A 21,065-nucleotide genomic window follows, 5' to 3' on the forward strand; every position below is an offset into this window, starting at 1 on the left:
ACACACACATACACATTGTTCTGCTTATATTCTACTGTCGCCACACTATGTACTGTACACACACATACACATTGTTCTGCTTATATTCCACTGTCGCCACACTATGTACTGTACACACACATACACATTGTTCTGCTTATATTCTACTGTCGCCACACTATGTACTGTACACACACATACACATTGTTCTGTATATATTCCACTGTACCAACACTATGTACTGTACACACACATACACATTGTTCTGCTTATATTCTACTGTCGCCACACTATGTACCGTACACACACATACACATTGTTCTGCTTATATTCTACTGTCGCCACACTATGTACTGTACACACACATACACATTGTTCTGCTTATATTCTACTGTCGCCACACTATGTACTGTACACACACATACACATTGTTCTGCTTATATTCTACTGTCGCCACACTATGTACTGTACACACACATACACATTGTTCTGCTTATATTCTACTGTCGCCACACTATGTACCGTACACACACATACACATTGTTCTGCTTATATTCTACTGTCGCCACACTATGTACTGTACACACACATACACATTGTTCTGCTTATATTCTACTGTCGCCACACTATGTACCGTACACACACATACACATTGTTCTGCTTATATTCTACTGTCGCCACACTATGTACTGTACACACACATACACATTGTTCTGCTTATATTCTACTGTCGCCACACTATGTACCGTACACACACATACACATTGTTCTGCTTATATTCTACTGTCGCCACACTATGTACCGTACACACACATACACATTGTTCTGCTTATATTCTACTGTCGCCACACTATGTACCGTACACACACATACACATTGTTCTGCTTATATTCTACTGTCGCCACACTATGTACTGTACACACACATACACATTGTTCTGCGTATATTCTACTGTCGCCACACTATGTACTGTACACACACATACACATTGTTCTGCATATATTCTACTGTACCAACACTATGTACTGTACACACACATACACATTGTTCTGCATATATTCTACTGTCGCCACACTATGTACTGTACACACACATACACATTGTTCTGCATATATTCTACTGTACCAACACTATGTACTGTACACACACATACACATTGTTCTGCATATATTCTACTGTCGCCACACTATGTACTGTACACACACATACACATTGTTCTGCATATATTCTACTGTACCAACACTATGTACTGTACACACACATACACATTGTTCTGCATATATTCTACTGTCGCCACACTATGTACTGTACACACACATACACATTGTTCTGCATATATTCTACTGTACCAACACTATGTACTGTACACACACATACACATTGTTCTGCATATATTCTACTGTCGCCACACTATGTACTGTACACACACATACACATTGTTCTGCATATATTCTACTGTACCAACACTATGTACCGTACACACACATACACATTGTTCTGCATATATTCTACTGTCGCCACACTATGTACTGTACACACACATACACATTGTTCTGCATATATTCTACTGTACCAACACTATGTACTGTACACACACATACACATTGTTCTGCATATATTCTACTGTCGCCACACTATGTACTGTACACACACATACACATTGTTCTGCATATATTCTACTGTACCAACACTATGTACTGTACACACACATACACATTGTTCTGCATATATTCTACTGTCGCCACACTATGTACTGTACACACACATACACATTGTTCTGCATATATTCTACTGTCGCCACACTATGTACTGTACACACACATACACATTGTTCTGCATATATTCTACTGTCGCCACACTATGTACTGTACACACACATACACATTGTTCTGCATATATTCTACTGTCGCCACACTATGTACTGTACACACACATACACATTGTTCTGCATATATTCTACTGTCGCCACACTATGTACTGTACACACACATACACATTGTTCTGCATATATTCTACTGTCGCCACACTATGTACTGTACACACACATACACATTGTTCTGCATATATTCTACTGTACCAACACTATGTACTGTACACACACATACACATTGTTCTGCATATATTCTACTGTCGCCACACTATGTACTGTACACACACATACACATTGTTCTGCATATATTCTACTGTACCAACACTATGTACTGTACACACACATACACATTGTTCTGCATATATTCTACTGTCGCCACACTATGTACTGTACACACACATACACATTGTTCTGCATATATTCTACTGTACCAACACTATGTACCGTACACACGCATACACATTGTTCTGCATATATTCTACTGTCGCCACACTATGTACTGTACACACACATACACATTGTTCTGCATATATTCTACTGTACCAACACTATGTACTGTACACACACATACACATTGTTCTGCATATATTCTACTGTCGCCACACTATGTACTGTACACACACATACACATTGTTCTGCATATATTCTACTGTACCAACACTATGTACTGTACACACACACATACACATTGTTCTGCATATATTCTACTGTACCAACACTATGTACTGTACACACACATACACATTGTTCTGCATATATTCTACTGTACCAACACTATGTACTGTACACACACATACACATTGTTCTGCATATATTCTACTGTACCAACACTATGTACTGTACACACACATACACATTGTTCTGCATATATTCTACTGTACCAACACTATGTACTGTACACACACATACACATTGTTCTGCATATATTCTACTGTCGCCACACTATGTACTGTACACACACATACACATTGTTCTGCATATATTCTACTGTACCAACACTATGTACTGTACACACACATACACATTGTTCTGCATATATTCTACTGTACCAACACTATGTACTGTACACACACATACACATTGTTCTGCATATATTCTACTGTACCAACACTATGTACTGTACACACACATACACATTGTTCTGCATATATTCTACTGTACCAACACTATGTACCGTACACACGCAAACACATTGTTCTGCATATATTCCACTGTACCAACACTATGTACCGTACACACGCAAACACATTGTTCTGCATATATTCCACTGTACCAACACTATGTACCGTACACACGCAAACACATTGTTCTGCATATATTCTACTGTCGCCACACTATGTACCGTACACATGCAAACACATTGTTCTGCATATATTCTACTGTCGCCACACTATGTACTGTACACACACATACACATTGTTCTGCATATATTCTACTGTCGCCACACTATGTACTGTACACACACATACACATTGTTCTGCATATATTCTACTGTCGCCACACTATGTACTGTACACACACATACACATTGTTCTGCATATATTCCACTGTACCAACACTATGTACCGTACACACGCAAACACATTGTTCTGCATATATTCCACTGTACCAACACTATGTACCGTACACACGCAAACACATTGTTCTGCATATATTCCACTGTACCAACACTATGTACCGTACACACGCATACACATTGTTCTGCATATATTCTACTGTCGCCACACTATGTACTGTACACACACATACACATTGTTCTGCATATATTCTACTGTCGCCACACTATGTACTGTACACACACATACACATTGTTCTGCATATATTCTACTGTCGCCACACTATGTACTGTACACACACATACACATTGTTCTGCATATATTCTACTGTCGCCACACTATGTACTGTACACACACATACACATTGTTCTGCATATATTCTACTGTCGCCACACTATGTACTGTACACACACATACACATTGTTCTGCATATATTCTACTGTCGCCACACTATGTACTGTACACACACATACACATTGTTCTGCATATATTCTACTGTCGCCACACTATGTACTGTACACACACATACACATTGTTCTGCATATATTCTACTGTACCAACACTATGTACCGTACACACGCATACACATTGTTCTGCATATATTCTACTGTACCAACACTATGTACCGTACACACGCATACACATTGTTCTGCATATATTCTACTGTCGCCACACTATGTACCGTACACACGCAAACACATTGTTCTGCATATATTCTACTGTCGCCACACTATGTACCGTACACACACATACACATTGTTCTGCATATATTCTACTGTACCAACACTATGTACTGTACACACACATACACATTGTTCTGCTTATATTCCACTGTCGCCACACTATGTACTGTACACACACATACACATTGTTCTGCTTATATTCTACTGTCGCCACACTATGTACTGTACACACACATACACATTGTTCTGCTTATATTCTACTGTCGCCACACTATGTACTGTACACACACATACACATTGTTCTGCATATATTCTACTGTCGCCACACTATGTACTGTACACACACATACACATTGTTCTGTATATATTCTACTGTCGCCACACAATGTACTGTACACACACATACACATTGTTCTGCTTATATTCTACTGTCGCCACACTATGTACTGTACACACACATACACATTGTTCTGCGTATATTCCACTGTCGCCACACTATGTACTGTACACACACATACACATTGTTCTGCGTATATTCTACTGTCGCCACACTATGTACTGTACACACACATACACATTGTTCTGCATATATTCTACTGTCGCCACACTATGTACTGTACACAAACATACACATTGTTCTGCGTATATTCTACTGTCGCCACACTATGTACTGTACACACGCAAACACATTGTTCTGCATATATTCTACTGTCGCCACACTATGTACCGTACACACACATACACATTGTTCTGCGTATATTCTACTGTCGCCACACTATGTACTGTACACAAACATACACATTGTTCTGCGTATATTCTACTGTCGCCACACTATGTACTGTACACAAACATACACATTGTTCTGCGTATATTCTACTGTCGCCACACTATGTACTGTACACACGCAAACACATTGTTCTGCATATATTCTACTGTACCAACACTATGTACTGTACACACACATACACATTGTTCTGCGTATATTCTACTGTCGCCACACAATGTACCGTACACACACATACACATTGTTCTGCGTATATTCTACTGTCGCCACACTATGTACCGTACACACGCAAACACATTGTTCTGCTTATATTCTACTGTCGCCACACTATGTACCGTACACACGCAAACACATTGTTCTGCTTATATTCTACTGTCGCCACACTATGTACTGTACACACACATACACATTGTTCTGCGTATATTCTACTGTCGCCACACAATGTACCGTACACACACATACACATTGTTCTGCTTATATTCTACTGTCGCCAACACTATGTACTGTACACACGCATACACATTGTTCTGCTTATATTCTACTGTACCAACACTATGTACTGTACACACACAACACATTGTTCTGCTTATATTCTACTGTCGCCACACTATGTACTGTACACACACAACACATTGTTCTGCTTATATTCTACTGTCGCCACACTATGTACTGTACACACACAACACATTGTTCTGCTTATATTCTACTGTCGCCACACTATGTACTGTACACACACAACACATTGTTCTGCTTATATTCTACTGTCGCCACACTATGTACTGTACACACACAACACATTGTTCTGCTTATATTCTACTGTCGCCACACTATGTACTGTACACACACAACACATTGTTCTGCTTATATTCTACTGTCGCCACACTATGTACTGTACACACACAACACATTGTTCTGCTTATATTCTACTGTCGCCACACTATGTACTGTACACACACAACACATTGTTCTGCTTATATTCTACTGTCGCCACACTATGTACTGTACACACACATACACATTGTTCTGCATATATTCTACTGTCGCCACACTATGTACTGTACACACACAACACATTGTTCTGCTTATATTCTACTGTCGCCACACTATGTACTGTACACACACATACACATTGTTCTGCGTATATTCTACTGTCGCCACACTATGTACTGTACACACACAACACATTGTTCTGCTTATATTCTACTGTCGCCACACTATGTACTGTACACACACAACACATTGTTCTGCTTATATTCTACTGTCGCCACACTATGTACTGTACACACACATACACATTGTTCTGCGTATATTCTACTGTCGCCACACTATGTACTGTACACACACATACACATTGTTCTGCGTATATTCTACTGTCGCCACACTATGTACTGTACACACACATACACATTGTTCTGCTTATATTCTACTGTCGCCACACTATGTACTGTACACACACATACACATTGTTCTGCTTATATTCTACTGTCGCCACACTATGTACTGTACACACACATACACATTGTTCTGCGTATATTCTACTGTCGCCACACTATGTACTGTACACACACATACACATTGTTCTGCGTATATTCTACTGTCGCCACACTATGTACTGTACACACACATACACATTGTTCTGCTTATATTCTACTGTCGCCACACTATGTACTGTACACACACATACACATTGTTCTGCTTATATTCTACTGTCGCCACACTATGTACTGTACACACACATACACATTGTTCTGCGTATATTCTACTGTCGCCACACTATGTACTGTACACACACATACACATTGTTCTGCTTATATTCTACTGTCGCCACACTATGTACTGTACACACACATACACATTGTTCTGCTTATATTCTACTGTCGCCACACTATGTACTGTACACACACATACACATTGTTCTGCGTATATTCTACTGTCGCCACACTATGTACTGTACACACACATACACATTGTTCTGTATATATTCTACTGTCGCCACACTATGTACTGTACACACACATACACATTGTTCTGCTTATATTCTACTGTCGCCACACTATGTACTGTACACACACATACACATTGTTCTGCTTATATTCTACTGTCGCCACACTATGTACTGTACACACACATACACATTGTTCTGCATATATTCTACTGTCGCCACACTATGTACTGTACACACACATACACATTGTTCTGCATATATTCTACTGTCGCCACACTATGTACTGTACACACACATACACATTGTTCTGCATATATTCTACTGTCGCCACACTATGTACTGTACACACACATACACATTGTTCTGCATATATTCTACTGTCGCCACACTATGTACTGTACACACACATACACATTGTTCTGCATATATTCTACTGTCGCCACACTATGTACTGTACACACACATACACATTGTTCTGCGTATATTCCACTGTCGCCACACTATGTACTGTACACACACATACACATTGTTCTGCGTATATTCTACTGTCGCCACACTATGTACTGTACACACACATACACATTGTTCTGCGTATATTCTACTGTCGCCACACTATGTACTGTACACACACATACACATTGTTCTGCGTATATTCTACTGTCGCCACACTATGTACTGTACACACACATACACATTGTTCTGCGTATATTCTACTGTCGCCACACTATGTACTGTACACACACATACACATTGTTCTGCGTATATTCTACTGTCGCCACACTATGTACTGTACACACACATACACATTGTTCTGCGTATATTCTACTGTCGCCACACTATGTACTGTACACACACATACACATTGTTCTGCGTATATTCTACTGTCGCCACACTATGTACTGTACACACACATACACATTGTTCTGCGTATATTCTACTGTCGCCACACTATGTACTGTACACACACATACACATTGTTCTGCGTATATTCTACTGTCGCCACACTATGTACTGTACACACACATACACATTGTTCTGCTTATATTCTACTGTCGCCACACTATGTACTGTACACACACATACACATTGTTCTGCTTATATTCTACTGTCGCCACACTATGTACTGTACACACACATACACATTGTTCTGCATATATTCTACTGTCGATAAATGGTTTAAAGATTATTCAGACCTCATCTGACTGAAGTGTCAAAGTACTGTACCTTTGTATTTTCCTGGCAGGACATTCTCAAAAATGAAGCTGGCTGAGGTCGCACCAGTCTCCTTGGCCTGTTAAAAACAACAACAACAACAACAGTGAACTAGTTGTTAAAGCATGATTAACCATCCAATCAACAGTGAACTAGTTGTTAAAAGCATGATTAACCATTCAATCAAATGTGTGCAAGAGTATGCAGTCTCCTGTCACCTGAGAAAATAACAAGCATTGAAATGATCAAACGACTTGTCATAAAAATTGACACCTTCTTGTACAGAAAACTTTCTTCAGGCTGAGAAAAATCATCAAATTAAAACTACTCATCACGAGCAAACAACCTCCTACGTGTGTTGTGGGAATTATTACATTACACACTCACCTTGGCAAGCACCTTTGCATCTTGTCGCCCCACTGCGTTCAGCGACACTTCAAGCTCACCACATTTCTCTGTCAACACAGACAAGGACAGCAATCAACAACTTGGTCTCATCTGTAGGAATATCTTATTTCTCAATATCAATCGTTCAAGGTTTCCAAATGGTCAGAATACATAAATTTACAACAGCTTTTAAAGGTTCAAAAACACAGCATGCCACTTTGATTTCATTTAACAAGAATACACACACAGCTTTTCATCTATATATATATACGACTTGTGTCTGTCTGTCTGTCTGTCTGTCTGTCTGTGAGTGTGTGTGTGTATTCGCCATGCACGGCCAAAGTTCTCGATGGATCTGCTTCAAATTTGGTGTCCATATTCAGATACACCCCGGATAAAATTTGGTCGATGAGATATTTCAATACGTGCTCTCAGCGCGCAGCGCAAACCGATTTTGGTTTTTTTGGGGGGATCAACTACGGCATAACTCTTCCTTATCTTCTCCATGTTTTCAGCGTTTACCTCCCTTCCTTCGTATGGTGCACTATAGTATGAGGGGGCATCTTCGGATATTCCCGGCGTTCTGTTACTATTTTTAGAAGGTCACCGCAGTGTCCAGAACGTAAATTGGACCCGTAAATTATCCTCACTGTAAAAGTGCAAAGGTCGAATCAATTTATAGCCACGCGAAAAATACACTGTCATCTATCTCTCTATATATACGGCTTCTCTGTGTTTGTGTGTGTGTGTGTGTGTGTGTGTGTCTCTATGTGGGCAACACCTGTGGATTGTTCAGTTCTGTTTGTGATGTGGTCTGGCGGCTTTTGTGTATTTGTATGTACTGGCCTTCCTTTGAGAAGCCATAACAGTTCAAAAGGGCTTAGAGATAAGCTCTAAATTGCTCAATCCTGTTTGAGTGGAGTTCGCCTCCAAAGGTGATTAACACGGTTACATTCGTCGACAAGGATGGGACTCGATATGGTCAGGAATGGCATTATGGCCACTGAATCATTTTCGTGCTGTTCCCATTCCACGAATCTGGGAGGGACCTAAGCTTGGTGGGTCCATTGTTCGGACCGGGCGAAGCCGGCGTACGGCTCTAAGTACTTCTTTCCGGCGAAGCCGGCTACCCGGCGAAGCGGGTATTCATCTAGTGTAGGATAAAGTGCATGTTTGGCTCCCCTCCTTTCTTAAGTAACTTTTCTCCCCTCCTCCACTTCTTCATGTGAGTTAGAGCAACCTCCTGTCCTGTTTACAATCCTAGCTTTTGATAAGCTTGCTGACGGGAAGACACCGGCCTTCAAAGCGGAAGGTCGTGGGTTCGAATCCCGGCCGTGCCTGATGGGTTAAGGTGGAGATTTTTCCAATCTCCCAGGTCAACTTATGTGCAGACCTGCTAGTGCTTCGTGTGTCCACGCAAGCACAAGACCAAGTGCGCACGGAAAAGATCCTGTAATCCATGTCACTGTCAGAGTTCGGTGGGTAAAAAAACACGAAAATACCCAGCATGCTTCCTCCGAAAGCGGCGTATGGCTGCCTAAATGGCATACACGTAAAAATCCACTCGTGCAAAAACACGAGTGTACGTGGGAGTGTTGGCCCATGAACGCAGAAGAAGAAGATAAGCTTGCTGTTAAAAACTAGCACAATAAATTTGGTGTCAACTTTGTAGCAGTATAAACATTTTTGTTGCTGTGTACTGTAATGCACAGCACACTGACAGACACTGACCCATGCATGAGATGGCGCCGGACACCTTGGCGCGGAACTGGGAGAAGTTGACGTCCATGACGGGCTTGTTGCCAACAGCAACCTGTCTGTGACCCGGCGCCAGGTGAAGCCCCGCCTCCTTCTCCCCGTCACTCAGGTACACCTGATGAGGTCAGGGTCAACACGTTCAAACCATCCACTTTCTCAGTTATATGTAAAATAAACGAATATTAATAAGGCAATTCTAACAGCTGCTCTTGTCAAAAGCACAGCTGACAGAACAAGATTGTGCAGTATAAATCTCAGTAGAACACACGTCCAGGTTAATAGGTTAAATAGCAGAATATTCAACAGGTCCAAGACAAAACTTTTAATCACCTACTGCTTCACTAGCACCCATGACAAAAAAAGACTGCAAGGTTAGTCATTTAGCGGACAAGAAGGCAAGAGTTAACAGTTACTCAACAAAAAAAGACTGTAAGGTTAGTCATTTAGCGGACAAGAAGGCAGAGTTAACAGTTACTCAACAAAAAAAGACTGTAAGGTTAGTCATTTAGCGGACAAGAAGGCAAGAGTTAACAGTTACCCAACAACATCAATGCTCTGCATGCAGCCAGAAAATTCTAATAAGTAGTTTGTGGATTCCCGAGTTCTCAGCTGACACAGGTAATGCATAAATTAAAAAAAATGAGAATAAGGCAAGAAGCAGACATTACAGACAATTTTTTTTTTTTTTACATCACTGGGTTTAAAATCAAACAAGAGGCGAAGCCTTCAAGGCTCACGTAAGAAATCGACAAACAGTAACACAAACTCAATCACTCCGTCACACATACACACACACACACACACACACACACACACACAGTAAGCATAGGTGAAACTGTGCAAGAAAGCGAGACCCTGGATCTGCCAAGTAGTCTCGGCCCGCTCACAATAACAATGACCGAGACTTTCAGTAATTCCTTTGCGTGACGTCTAACCCTCTTACGTCATAATGTGACGTCTTCAAATAGTTTCTATCACACACGTCAAACACTTTTGACCGAGACGTAATCTTCTTATGCGAGCTTTATCCATAGACTCGGAAATGTTAAAGTTTCTATCACACACACACACACACACGCACGCACGCACGCACGCACGCACAGACAGACAAAGTTTATCATCGCATAGGCTACACTTACGTGAGCCAAAAATTTTAAAAAAAGCCAGAAGCAATCACTTACATTGAAATTATATTTTCCTGGTTTGACCTTGACACAGAATTTGCCATCTGCATCAGTGACCTTGGAGACGGCCTCTGACCCCTTGCCCTCTGGACTGTAAATTATGCGTCGCTGGCTGGTCACCGCTCCAAGACTTTCCGGGATGCGATCAATGGTGACCTTGCCGCACACATTGAAACTGAAATTAAACAAAAGAAGTTTTAGCTGTCCTCTTTACTCTCAGTCTTAACATAGATCTTCGGACTGTAAAAAACATTCTCATGGCCCTTCTGAAAAAAGAAAAAAACAGAAAGAAAAATGTACACTGTGCACTGTGAAATGAAATATGTGACCCTCCACCACGGAATGAGTCGCATGTCATCTTTGCTTGATTTTCATATTTTTTTACATTTTCCTAAAGAGTGTTTTATGCACTATCCAGTGGTAAAAACCGTTTTTAGAAAAGAGCGAACACTTTTCGAGTTATAAGCCTGTGACTAAGGTGACCCTCACACTTTTACCACAGTCCCCCCGGACTTATATTAAGCCTAGCGCAGAACCGCGCGAGGTGACATGCGACTCATTTCGTGGTGGAGGGTCACATATGGCTACCTGAGTGTGACAACTCCTTGAGCTAAAGCAGTGTTAGCACAATCAAGCACAGTAGAGGATAGAAACACTCATTTGGTTATGTGTGTCACACTATACATTGATTATTTTTGCCATACATCTTGCCCAACTCGTTGCAAAGCAAAAAGTGATGACATTGTCTTACTTCTACTGTATACATGTGCTTACTTTGTAACAATAATGAGAACTTAACGTCAAAACTTCCTCTGAAGAATAACAGAATAAAAGTCCCTAATGTGGCCATGAGCAACATCTTTAATTCTGTCTTTGTGTCTTCAACAGCTTGTTGTGTGTTTCTCGCCTGTCCTTTGCACTTTCATCATAAATGATGATTTTCCTTCTTTGTTCATTGGCTGAAACTCCCATGTAATCCGTGTGTTTCGCAACAGTGGGTGTTTACGTGTATGACCGTTTTTTCCCGACCAATTAGGCAGCCATACGCTGGGGGATGCTTGCATGGTATTTTCATGTTTCTACAAACTATGACATAAATTACAGGATATTTTCCATGTGCACTTGGTCTTGTGCTTGCCTGTATAGACACGAAGGGCAATAAGGCATTATTTTATTTATTTATTTATTTTTTTCATTTTCATTACTTTATTGTCCCATCGCTGGGAAATTCGGGTCGCTTCCTCCCAGTGGAAAGCTAGCAGCAACGGAGTCGCGCTACCCAGGTGTCTGCGTGTTTAGGTGTATTCAGCCACCTGCACTTATGGCAGAATGACCAAGGTCTTTTACGTGCCATTGTGATGACACGGGGGTGGGACATGGCTTCCGTCTCTGGGTCTGCACATAAAGTTAACCCGTGTCCGTCCCATTAGCAGGTCGGCACATACGTTGACCTGGGAGATTGGAAAAATGTCCACCCTTAGTCAACCAGGCGCAGCCGGGATTTGAACACGCAACCTTCCGCATGGAAGACGGGCGTCTTATCCACTAGATCATTGCGCCAAACGATAGTTAAGATGTAGAAATGTTCAAAAGATCTTACTCTGTGGCGACAATGATGGTTAAGATGTAGAAATGTTCAAAAGATCTTACTCTGTGGCGACAATGATAGTTAAGATGTAGAAATGTTCAAAAGATCTTACTCTGTGGCGACAATGATGGTTAAGATGTAGAAATGTTCAAAAGATCTTACTCTGTGGCGACAATGATAGTTAAGATGTAGAAATGTTCAAAAGATCTTACTCTGTGGCGACAATGATGGTTAAGATGTAGAAATGTTCAAAAGATCTAACTCTGTGGCGACAATGATAGTTAAGATGTAGAAATGTTCAAAAGATCTTACTCTGTGGCGACAATGATGGTTAAGATGTAGAAATGTTCAAAAGATCTTACTCTGTGGCGACAATGATGGTTAAGATGTAGAAATGTTCAAAAGATCTTACTCTGTGGCGACAATGATAGTTAAGATGTAGAAATGTTCAAAAGATCTTACTCTGTGGCGACAATGATAGTAAAGATGTAGAAATGTTCAAAAGATCTTACTCTGTGGCGACAATGATGGTTAAGATGTAGAAATGTTCAAAAGATCTTACTCTGTGGCGACAATGTCGGGCAGCTGAGGGGTGTTGGGCGTAATCTTGACGGTGTTTTCCGGGAAGAAGATGTTGTCGGCGGTGACGCTCAGCGTGTACGTTCCGGTCTTCATGTTCTCCAGGTGGTAGGTGCCCGTGGTGTCCGTGGTGGTGGTGGTCACGCCGTTAATCAGCACAGTTGCCTTGGCGATTCCCACACCCTATTGTGGTGATGATGATGAGTGACAAGAAAGAAGAAAATGCATGAAAACCAAATTAGCAAAGTGTGCACAATGACTGCAAAGCTAAACTAATAAAGAAAAAACCCAGATACTTCAACTTTATCTCTATCACATGTGCATGGGTGCAACCTGGAAAATTCCAAAAACCGGCAAAAGTTGGAGTCCAGCTTTTTTAGTATTTAAAATGCCAAAAAATCCTCTCCTGGAACAAAAACATTGGCAGCCGATGAAACCAAAAACCGGCTGCGGGCGTGTAGCCGGCAGAGTTGCACCCATGCATGTGCATACACACACACACACACACACACACACACACACACACACACACACACACACACACACACACACACACACACACACACACACACACACAAACATGCAGGCAAATGCACACACTCTGTTTCCTTCAACCTCTTTCCATAAAGAATAAAAGAAAAAAGTTATGCAGACCTGATTGCTTTCAACCACTCTTCCACTGACAGAGAAACCGGCAACCTCAAAGTTTTTCTGCAAGAGAAAACTGAAGATGATCATTCCTGGTTCAACTATCTTATTCACATACCATCATCATTAACAACAACAACATATTGCAATAATAAACGAGAAGATTTCCTGAGCACACTTTCAATTCAACAGATGTATACATTTTTGGATTCGGGAAAAAATAAAGAATATGATTAATACATTTCTGAATTTGTTATTTCAATTGAAATTTCCAGCAGAATTTTAATTAACAATTATTAAAAACATTTCTTTAGCTTCCAACATGATACATTTTTATAAAATACAAACTTCAGAAAACCAGACTACCAAAACAAAAATACATGTCATCACAAGATCTAGCCAATAGAAAATGAAAACATAATGCTCTACCGTACTTTTCGAACTATAAGGCGCTGCCGTGTATAGGGCACACACCCCCTACTTTTAAAAATAAAACTGACAAAATCCTAGAATAAGGCGATGCCATGGATAAGGCAATGGTGTCGTGCATAAGGCGACGGCATGAAAGGAAAAAAAATAAATAAAACAAGAAGAGCAAACGCTCGATCGAGTCACTTTCGCAGTTCTGAATATTATATGAGGCATCAGATGGACAGGAAGAAATTGCTATTCACAACACAATGAGTCACGTTCACATAAAATTTGAGCCCGGTCACTTTTATAGTTTCCGAGAAAAGCCCAACGTTAAGTTGTTGTGTGTTGCCGAACAGAAAAGGCTAGTTATCTCCCTTGTTTTTCTGATAACGTTCGTAAAAGGCTACAGATGTAAATACTTTGATGTAAAGAATAATCCTACAAAGTTTCAATCACATCCGATGAACTTTGTCAAAGATATAAAATGTCTAATTTTTCCTTTGACGCTGACCTGTGACCTTGAAAAAGGTCAAAGGTCAACGAAACCATCATTAAAGTGTAGAGGTCATTGGAGGTCACGACTAAACAAAATATGAGCCCGATCGCTTTGATAGTTTCCGAGAAAAGTCCAACGTTAAGGTGGTGTCTACGGACGGCCGGCCGGACAGACTAACACTGACCGATTACATAGAGTCACTTTTTCTCAAGTGACTCAAAAAATGAGGAAAAACATCGTACGTAGGAAATAGAACCAAACAAGAAGGGCAAAGCCCATACGACTCACATGCTTGACCTTGACATGACCTTGACCTTCAGGGTCAAGGTCAAATAACTAAACCTAGCAATGACATCATACACTAAGAACTGCTTTACACATTTTTCCTACCAAAATACATGTGACCTTGACCCAAGGTCAAGGTCATCCAAGGTCATGCAACACAAAGCTGTTAATTCAAGACATAGGAAGTACAATGGTGCTTATTGGCTCTTTCTACCATGAGATATGGTCACTTTTAGTGGTTCACTACCTTATTTTGGTCACATTTCCTAAGGGTCAAAGTGACCTTGACCTTGATCATATGTGACCAAATGTGTCTCACGATGAAAGCATAACATGTGCCCCACATAATTTTTAAGTTTGAAACAGTTATCTTCCATAGTTCAGGGTCAAGGTCACTTCAAAATATGTATACAATCCAACTTTGAAGAGCTCCTGTGACCTTGACCTTGAAGCAAGGTAAACCAAACTGGTATCAAAAGATGGGGCTTACTTTGCCCTATATATCATATATAGGTGAGGTATTGAATCTCAAAAACTTCAGAGAAAATGGGAAAAATGTGAAAAATAGCTGTTTTTTAGACAACATTTATGGCCCCTGCGACCTTGACCTTGAAGCAAGGTCAAGATGCTATGTATGTTTTTTGGGGCCTTGTCATCATACACCATCTTGCCAAATTTGGTACTGATAGACTGAATAGTGTCCAAGAAATATCCAACGTTAAAGTTTTCCGGACGGACGGACGTCCGGACGGACGGACGGACGGACGGACGGACGGACGACTCGGGTGAGTACATAGACTCACTTTTGCTTCGCATGTGAGTCAAAAACAACATCAATGATCAAACATGGCGACCGCTCAAAATCGGCACGAAACACTGTTTCAAATCTTTTCCGCGGAAAGCCTTGCGTGACTTTTTACTTTCCAACAGCTGATCTCTCTGTTTACGCCATTTGTGAACCATGGATTCGTTCAGGCCTAGTTCGAAAGCTGCCTTTCGGTTGCTCTCCAGTCGTATCGCAAGATCGATGGCATTAATCTTGAAGGCAGCGTCGTATGAAGCTCTCTTCGTTTTCGGCATTTTGACAGTGGCAAAGTCGAAGTGCAAGTTGAAGTGTCAAGAGACCGAGTGTCGACTGTCGTGTTTCAACGCAACTAATGTGCAGGTAATTTTTTCGGCGATCAACATTGCTTGAATTGTGTTCACTTAAATGGTTGTTAGTTGCTCATTGATTTCAAGTTCACAGTGCTCGTGAAACCTATTTTATCCGAGAATAAGGCGACGTCGTGTATAAGGTGACCCCACGATTTTAAGTGAAAAAAAAAGAAAAAAGTATCGCCTTATAGTCCGAAAAGTACGGTACTTCTATGGGAGATGGACGATATACTTTTGTATCAGCTAGAACATTAATCTGACCCATGCACTGACCTCAAAGGCGACCGAGTCATGCGTGACTTCAAAGTCCAGTTTCTCTGGCTCCACGTCGAACGTGATGTGCTCCCCTTTGTAGAATGGTACCTGCAATGCACAACATTACAAAATGTCTGTCAACATAGCTCAACATGTCCACTCAAACTTTCACAACCTAGTCTTCCGCTTCTTCAATGTTTTAAACTTAGAGACCAGCTCTTGAAATGAATTGGATGATACACAGCCCAATGAAAACATTTCCAACATCCTCTGACACGCCATGGGGAGTAGAAACATGTAACTGGCGAGTAGAAATGTTCATCTACTCGCCAAATGCGAGTAAAGTTGCTGAAACAAATTGTTGGTTTGGCTAGTAAAGTTTGCTCTCTGGCTTGTACATTTTCATAATCACTAGCCAAAGGTGAGTACACCATTTGTTGGACTTTGAGGGCTGCACAGTTTGATGTAAACAGGTTTATGTATTTATGTCCCTATTAGTTTGGCTCCTGCTAAAAGGTAATTACATCTTTCTTTCTTTCTTTATTTGGTGTTTAACGTTTAACCCCCGCGGGTTAGGGGGAAGAATTTACCCGATGCTCCCCAGCATGTCGTAAGAGGCGACTAACGGATTCTGTTTTTCCTTTTACCCTTGTTAAGTGTTTCTTGTATAGAATATAGTCAATGTTTGTAAAGATTTTAGTCAAGCAGTATGTAAGAAATGTTAAGTCCTTTGTCCTGGAAACTTGCATTCTCCCAGTAAGGTAATATATTGTACTACGTTGCAAGCCCCTGGAGCAAATTTTTGATTAGTGCTTTTGTGAACAAGAAACAATTGACAAGTGGCTCTATCCCCTATCCCCCCTTTCCCCGTCGCGATATAACCTTCGTGGTTGAAAACGACGTTAAACACCAAATAAAGAAAAAGTGTTTAACGTCGTTTTCAACCACGAAGGTTATATCGCGACGGAGTAATTGCATCCAGCTTGATTGTTAGTTTGTCTTTGATGAATAAAGCTGGCTTGTAACCTTACTAAAAACATCAGTACCTTCTCTTCAGATTCAAACAGCAGACAACGACAGACATAAAGCCAGATCAACAGTTGCAGATTTCCTAAGCAGTCTTTTTTTGATTTTGGTTCATGCTATCCTCGCAATACACAGGGACGTTTTTGTGTGCAAGCTAACTCACCAAGTAGTACTGCCCAGTGGGGATGGTAGTGAAGACATCTTTGTGTGCAAGCTAACTCACCAAGTAGTACTGCCCAGTGGGGATGGTAGTGAAGACATCTTTGTGTGCAAGCTAACTCACCAAGTAGTACTGCCCAGTGGGGATGGTAGTGAAGACAAAGGAGCCATCAGCCTGGGAGGTCACGTGACACAAGGGTTGCTGGGAAGCGGAGGGGTATCCTTTGGGCAGCGCCTTATCGCAGCCACCCACAGCCTGTGTAAAACAAAGGGTAAATTGTCATCCACAATGAAACTGAAAACAATGTCTGCGGCTGTATTGTATTTCTTTACTGTTGACAAAACAATGTCTGCGGCTGTATTGTATTTCTTTACTGTTGACAAAACAATGTCTGCGGCTGTATTGTATTTCTTTACTGTTGACAAAACAATGTCTGCGGCTGTATTGTATTTCTTTACTGTTGACAAAACAATGTCTGCGGCTGTATTGTATTTCTTTACTGTTGACAAAACAATGTCTGCGGCTGTATTGTATTTCTTTACTGTTGACAAAACAATGTCTGCGGCTGTATTGTATTTCTTTACTGTTGACAAAACAATGTCTGCGGCTGTATTGTATTTCTTTACTGTTGACAAAACAATGTCTGCGGCTGTATTGTATTTCTTTACTGTTGACAAAACAATGTCTGCGGCTGTATTGTATTTCTTTACTGTTGACAAAACAATGTCTGCGGCTGTATTGTATTGCTTTACTGTTGACAAAACAATGTCTGCGGCTGTATTGTATTTCTTTACTGTTGACAAAACAATTTTTGAAAATGGTCCAGTAAAAAAAAGAAATGTATCAGACATTCAACCAATTTCAACAGCATTCTTCCGATTACTGCTATACAGAGGCACTTCTGTGCATGAAAAAGTCCACTTAGTTCCCAAATTCTCAACCTTCGTCTGTCCAAGTAGGCAATACCGACATCTCTCTCTTCTTCAGCTAGAAACCTCGGCTTCACCATCTCCTCAGACATGACACTCAACAAGCACATCTCCAACATCTGTAGGTCCGCATACTTTGAACTCCGCAAGATCGCAACCATCCGCCATACTCTGTCCGTTCAAACTACAAACACTCTAGTCTGCTCTCTTGTTCTTTCTAAACTTGACTACTGTAACTCTCTTCTCTCTGGCTGTCCACTCTACCTCCTGCACAAACTACAGAAAGTTCAAAATTCTGCAGCTCGCCTGATCCTCAAAGCATGAAAAAAAGATCATGTCACACCACTTCGCCGCACACTCCACTGGTTACCCATCCAAGCCCGCATTGAATACAAACTGTCCACTCTCTGCTTTCACTTCTTCTCTGCCTCGTCTCCTGCTTATTTCTCTGAACTTCTCACTGTATACACTCCTGCTAGACAACTCCGCTCCTCTTCTGATAGCCGCACCCTAGTCATCCCACACACAAAATCAAAAGCATATGGACAACGCACTTTTGCATTTTGCGCATCTACTCAATGGAACTCTCTCCCCTCTCACATTCGCCACTCTCAGTCAGTACAGTCATTCAAGCGAGCACTCAAAACTCACCTCTTCCAGAAACACAACTCCTAAAGTCGCAACATTTTGCCATCCTGTTCTGTAACGGTTCTATCTCTATTCAGCTTGTTATTTTTGTCTTTTGTTTTAAATTATTATAAATATAATTTTTCACTGCAGTAGTCCTTTAACTTTAACCCTTAGCTGTAAGCTAGATATGCACAAGTCATGTCGGTGCCACATAATGCTGACACACATGTTCCTGTGCATAGTTTATGGATAACGTGTAGTTGGGAAGTTAAGAGTAGAAATAATTAGTATTTAGTGTAGGAGGAGGGTTGGGGGTGGGTAGGGAGGGGGTGGGTATGGTTTACTTTGAGCAGGTCGGTTTCAGTTTTAATAAACAATTCTAGAGAATTGTGTATCTTATATTTGAGTCTTTCGTGTTTTAGACATTGATGCATTTAATAGTTTTAACGAGTTGCCTTTTGTTTTATCATTCTGGTGTTTATCTAGATGTGCTGTGTATCTTATAAGAAGTTCTTAAAAGTTCGAAGTTATTTTAGCATATAGGTTTTTTATGGTCTTAACAGTTAAACATGTATTACGTTATCATTAAGATTCATGCTTTGTTAGCACTAAGCAGTTTTTAATCAGTCTGGTTTTCTCTTGTTTTCATCTTATGAACATTCTAAATGTTAGACTAACTTATTGTCTTGTACAGAATAACAACTGTGTGAATGGTGCTATACTGAATGAAAGAGTGTGACATGAAGTTCTTGTACATCATTGTAAAGAGTGTGAATGACGTTTTAGTTTAGATGTCAAGCGCTTAGAGCAAGCCTTTTTAACGAAAGTTTTTGATTTAGCGCTATATAAATGTTCTTATTATTATTATTATTACACATCGGGGACTTGATATCTATTGATCAAACAGTAACACCATTGTAAAAAAAATAAAATAAAATAAAAAGGCAAGCCATACTTTTTAAAATAATGGAAACATAAAGAGTGACAGAACATAATTGCTTACCGGTTTCTTTCCATTAGCAGAAAAGAGGACAAAGTTAACTCCCTTCATGGGCTCTCCTTCGCTGAATACTTGACCCTGTGAAACACAAATGCACACACTGTCACCTTGTTCCATTTTACCAGGAAATATTTTTATTAAACTTCAGTATCGCAAACAAGACTGATCATACATGTGCAGAAGACTTGAAGCTCAGCTGATACAATCAACTTGCAATTTCCAGAGAGGAAAGAAAATCTATACTTAAAGGCATATGTACGCGCTCCCGTGTTTACAAAGTGTAGTTTGCCCATAGTCGATGTCAAACGCACCATAAGACCATATAATGACGATATGTCACCATGCGCGGACCATAATACATGCATTACAGCTTGTTCTAGCCTCTGAAAAAGTGAGGATGTCAACAAAGCCGCGGTGTTAGCTCCCTTGCATCAACGTTACATGTGTTGCCAAATCTATAAATAGGACGATCCAGATCAAAATGAAAATTAACATATCTCAACATTGAAGGGGTCCTAGACCACAATATTTTGCAGGGAACT

The 21,065-nt window shown here is 40.5% G+C and overlaps 1 protein-coding gene across 2 annotated transcripts in view; it reads right to left on the reverse strand.

The window, feature by feature from the left end:
* LOC138974184 (BOS complex subunit NOMO1-like) overlaps positions 1-21,065 on the reverse strand; it is a 49,714-nt gene that overhangs the window by 21,375 nt on the left and 7,274 nt on the right. For both annotated transcript variants that reach the window (XM_070346891.1, XM_070346892.1), the window contains exons 7-15: positions 20,527-20,601; positions 18,088-18,219; positions 16,797-16,886; positions 14,180-14,236; positions 13,509-13,708; positions 11,356-11,533; positions 10,148-10,289; positions 8,417-8,484; positions 8,042-8,108 (exon numbers count right to left, since the gene is read on the reverse strand). In XM_070346891.1, the coding sequence (XP_070202992.1) occupies positions 8,042-8,108; positions 8,417-8,484; positions 10,148-10,289; positions 11,356-11,533; positions 13,509-13,708; positions 14,180-14,236; positions 16,797-16,886; positions 18,088-18,219; positions 20,527-20,601 (1,009 nt within the window). The remainder of the gene's footprint in view (positions 1-8,041; positions 8,109-8,416; positions 8,485-10,147; positions 10,290-11,355; positions 11,534-13,508; positions 13,709-14,179; positions 14,237-16,796; positions 16,887-18,087; positions 18,220-20,526; positions 20,602-21,065) is intronic.

The sequence above is a fragment of the Littorina saxatilis genome, linkage group LG8 (assembly GCF_037325665.1).
Source record: "Littorina saxatilis isolate snail1 linkage group LG8, US_GU_Lsax_2.0, whole genome shotgun sequence".
NCBI lineage: Eukaryota > Metazoa > Mollusca > Gastropoda > Littorinimorpha > Littorinidae > Littorina > Littorina saxatilis.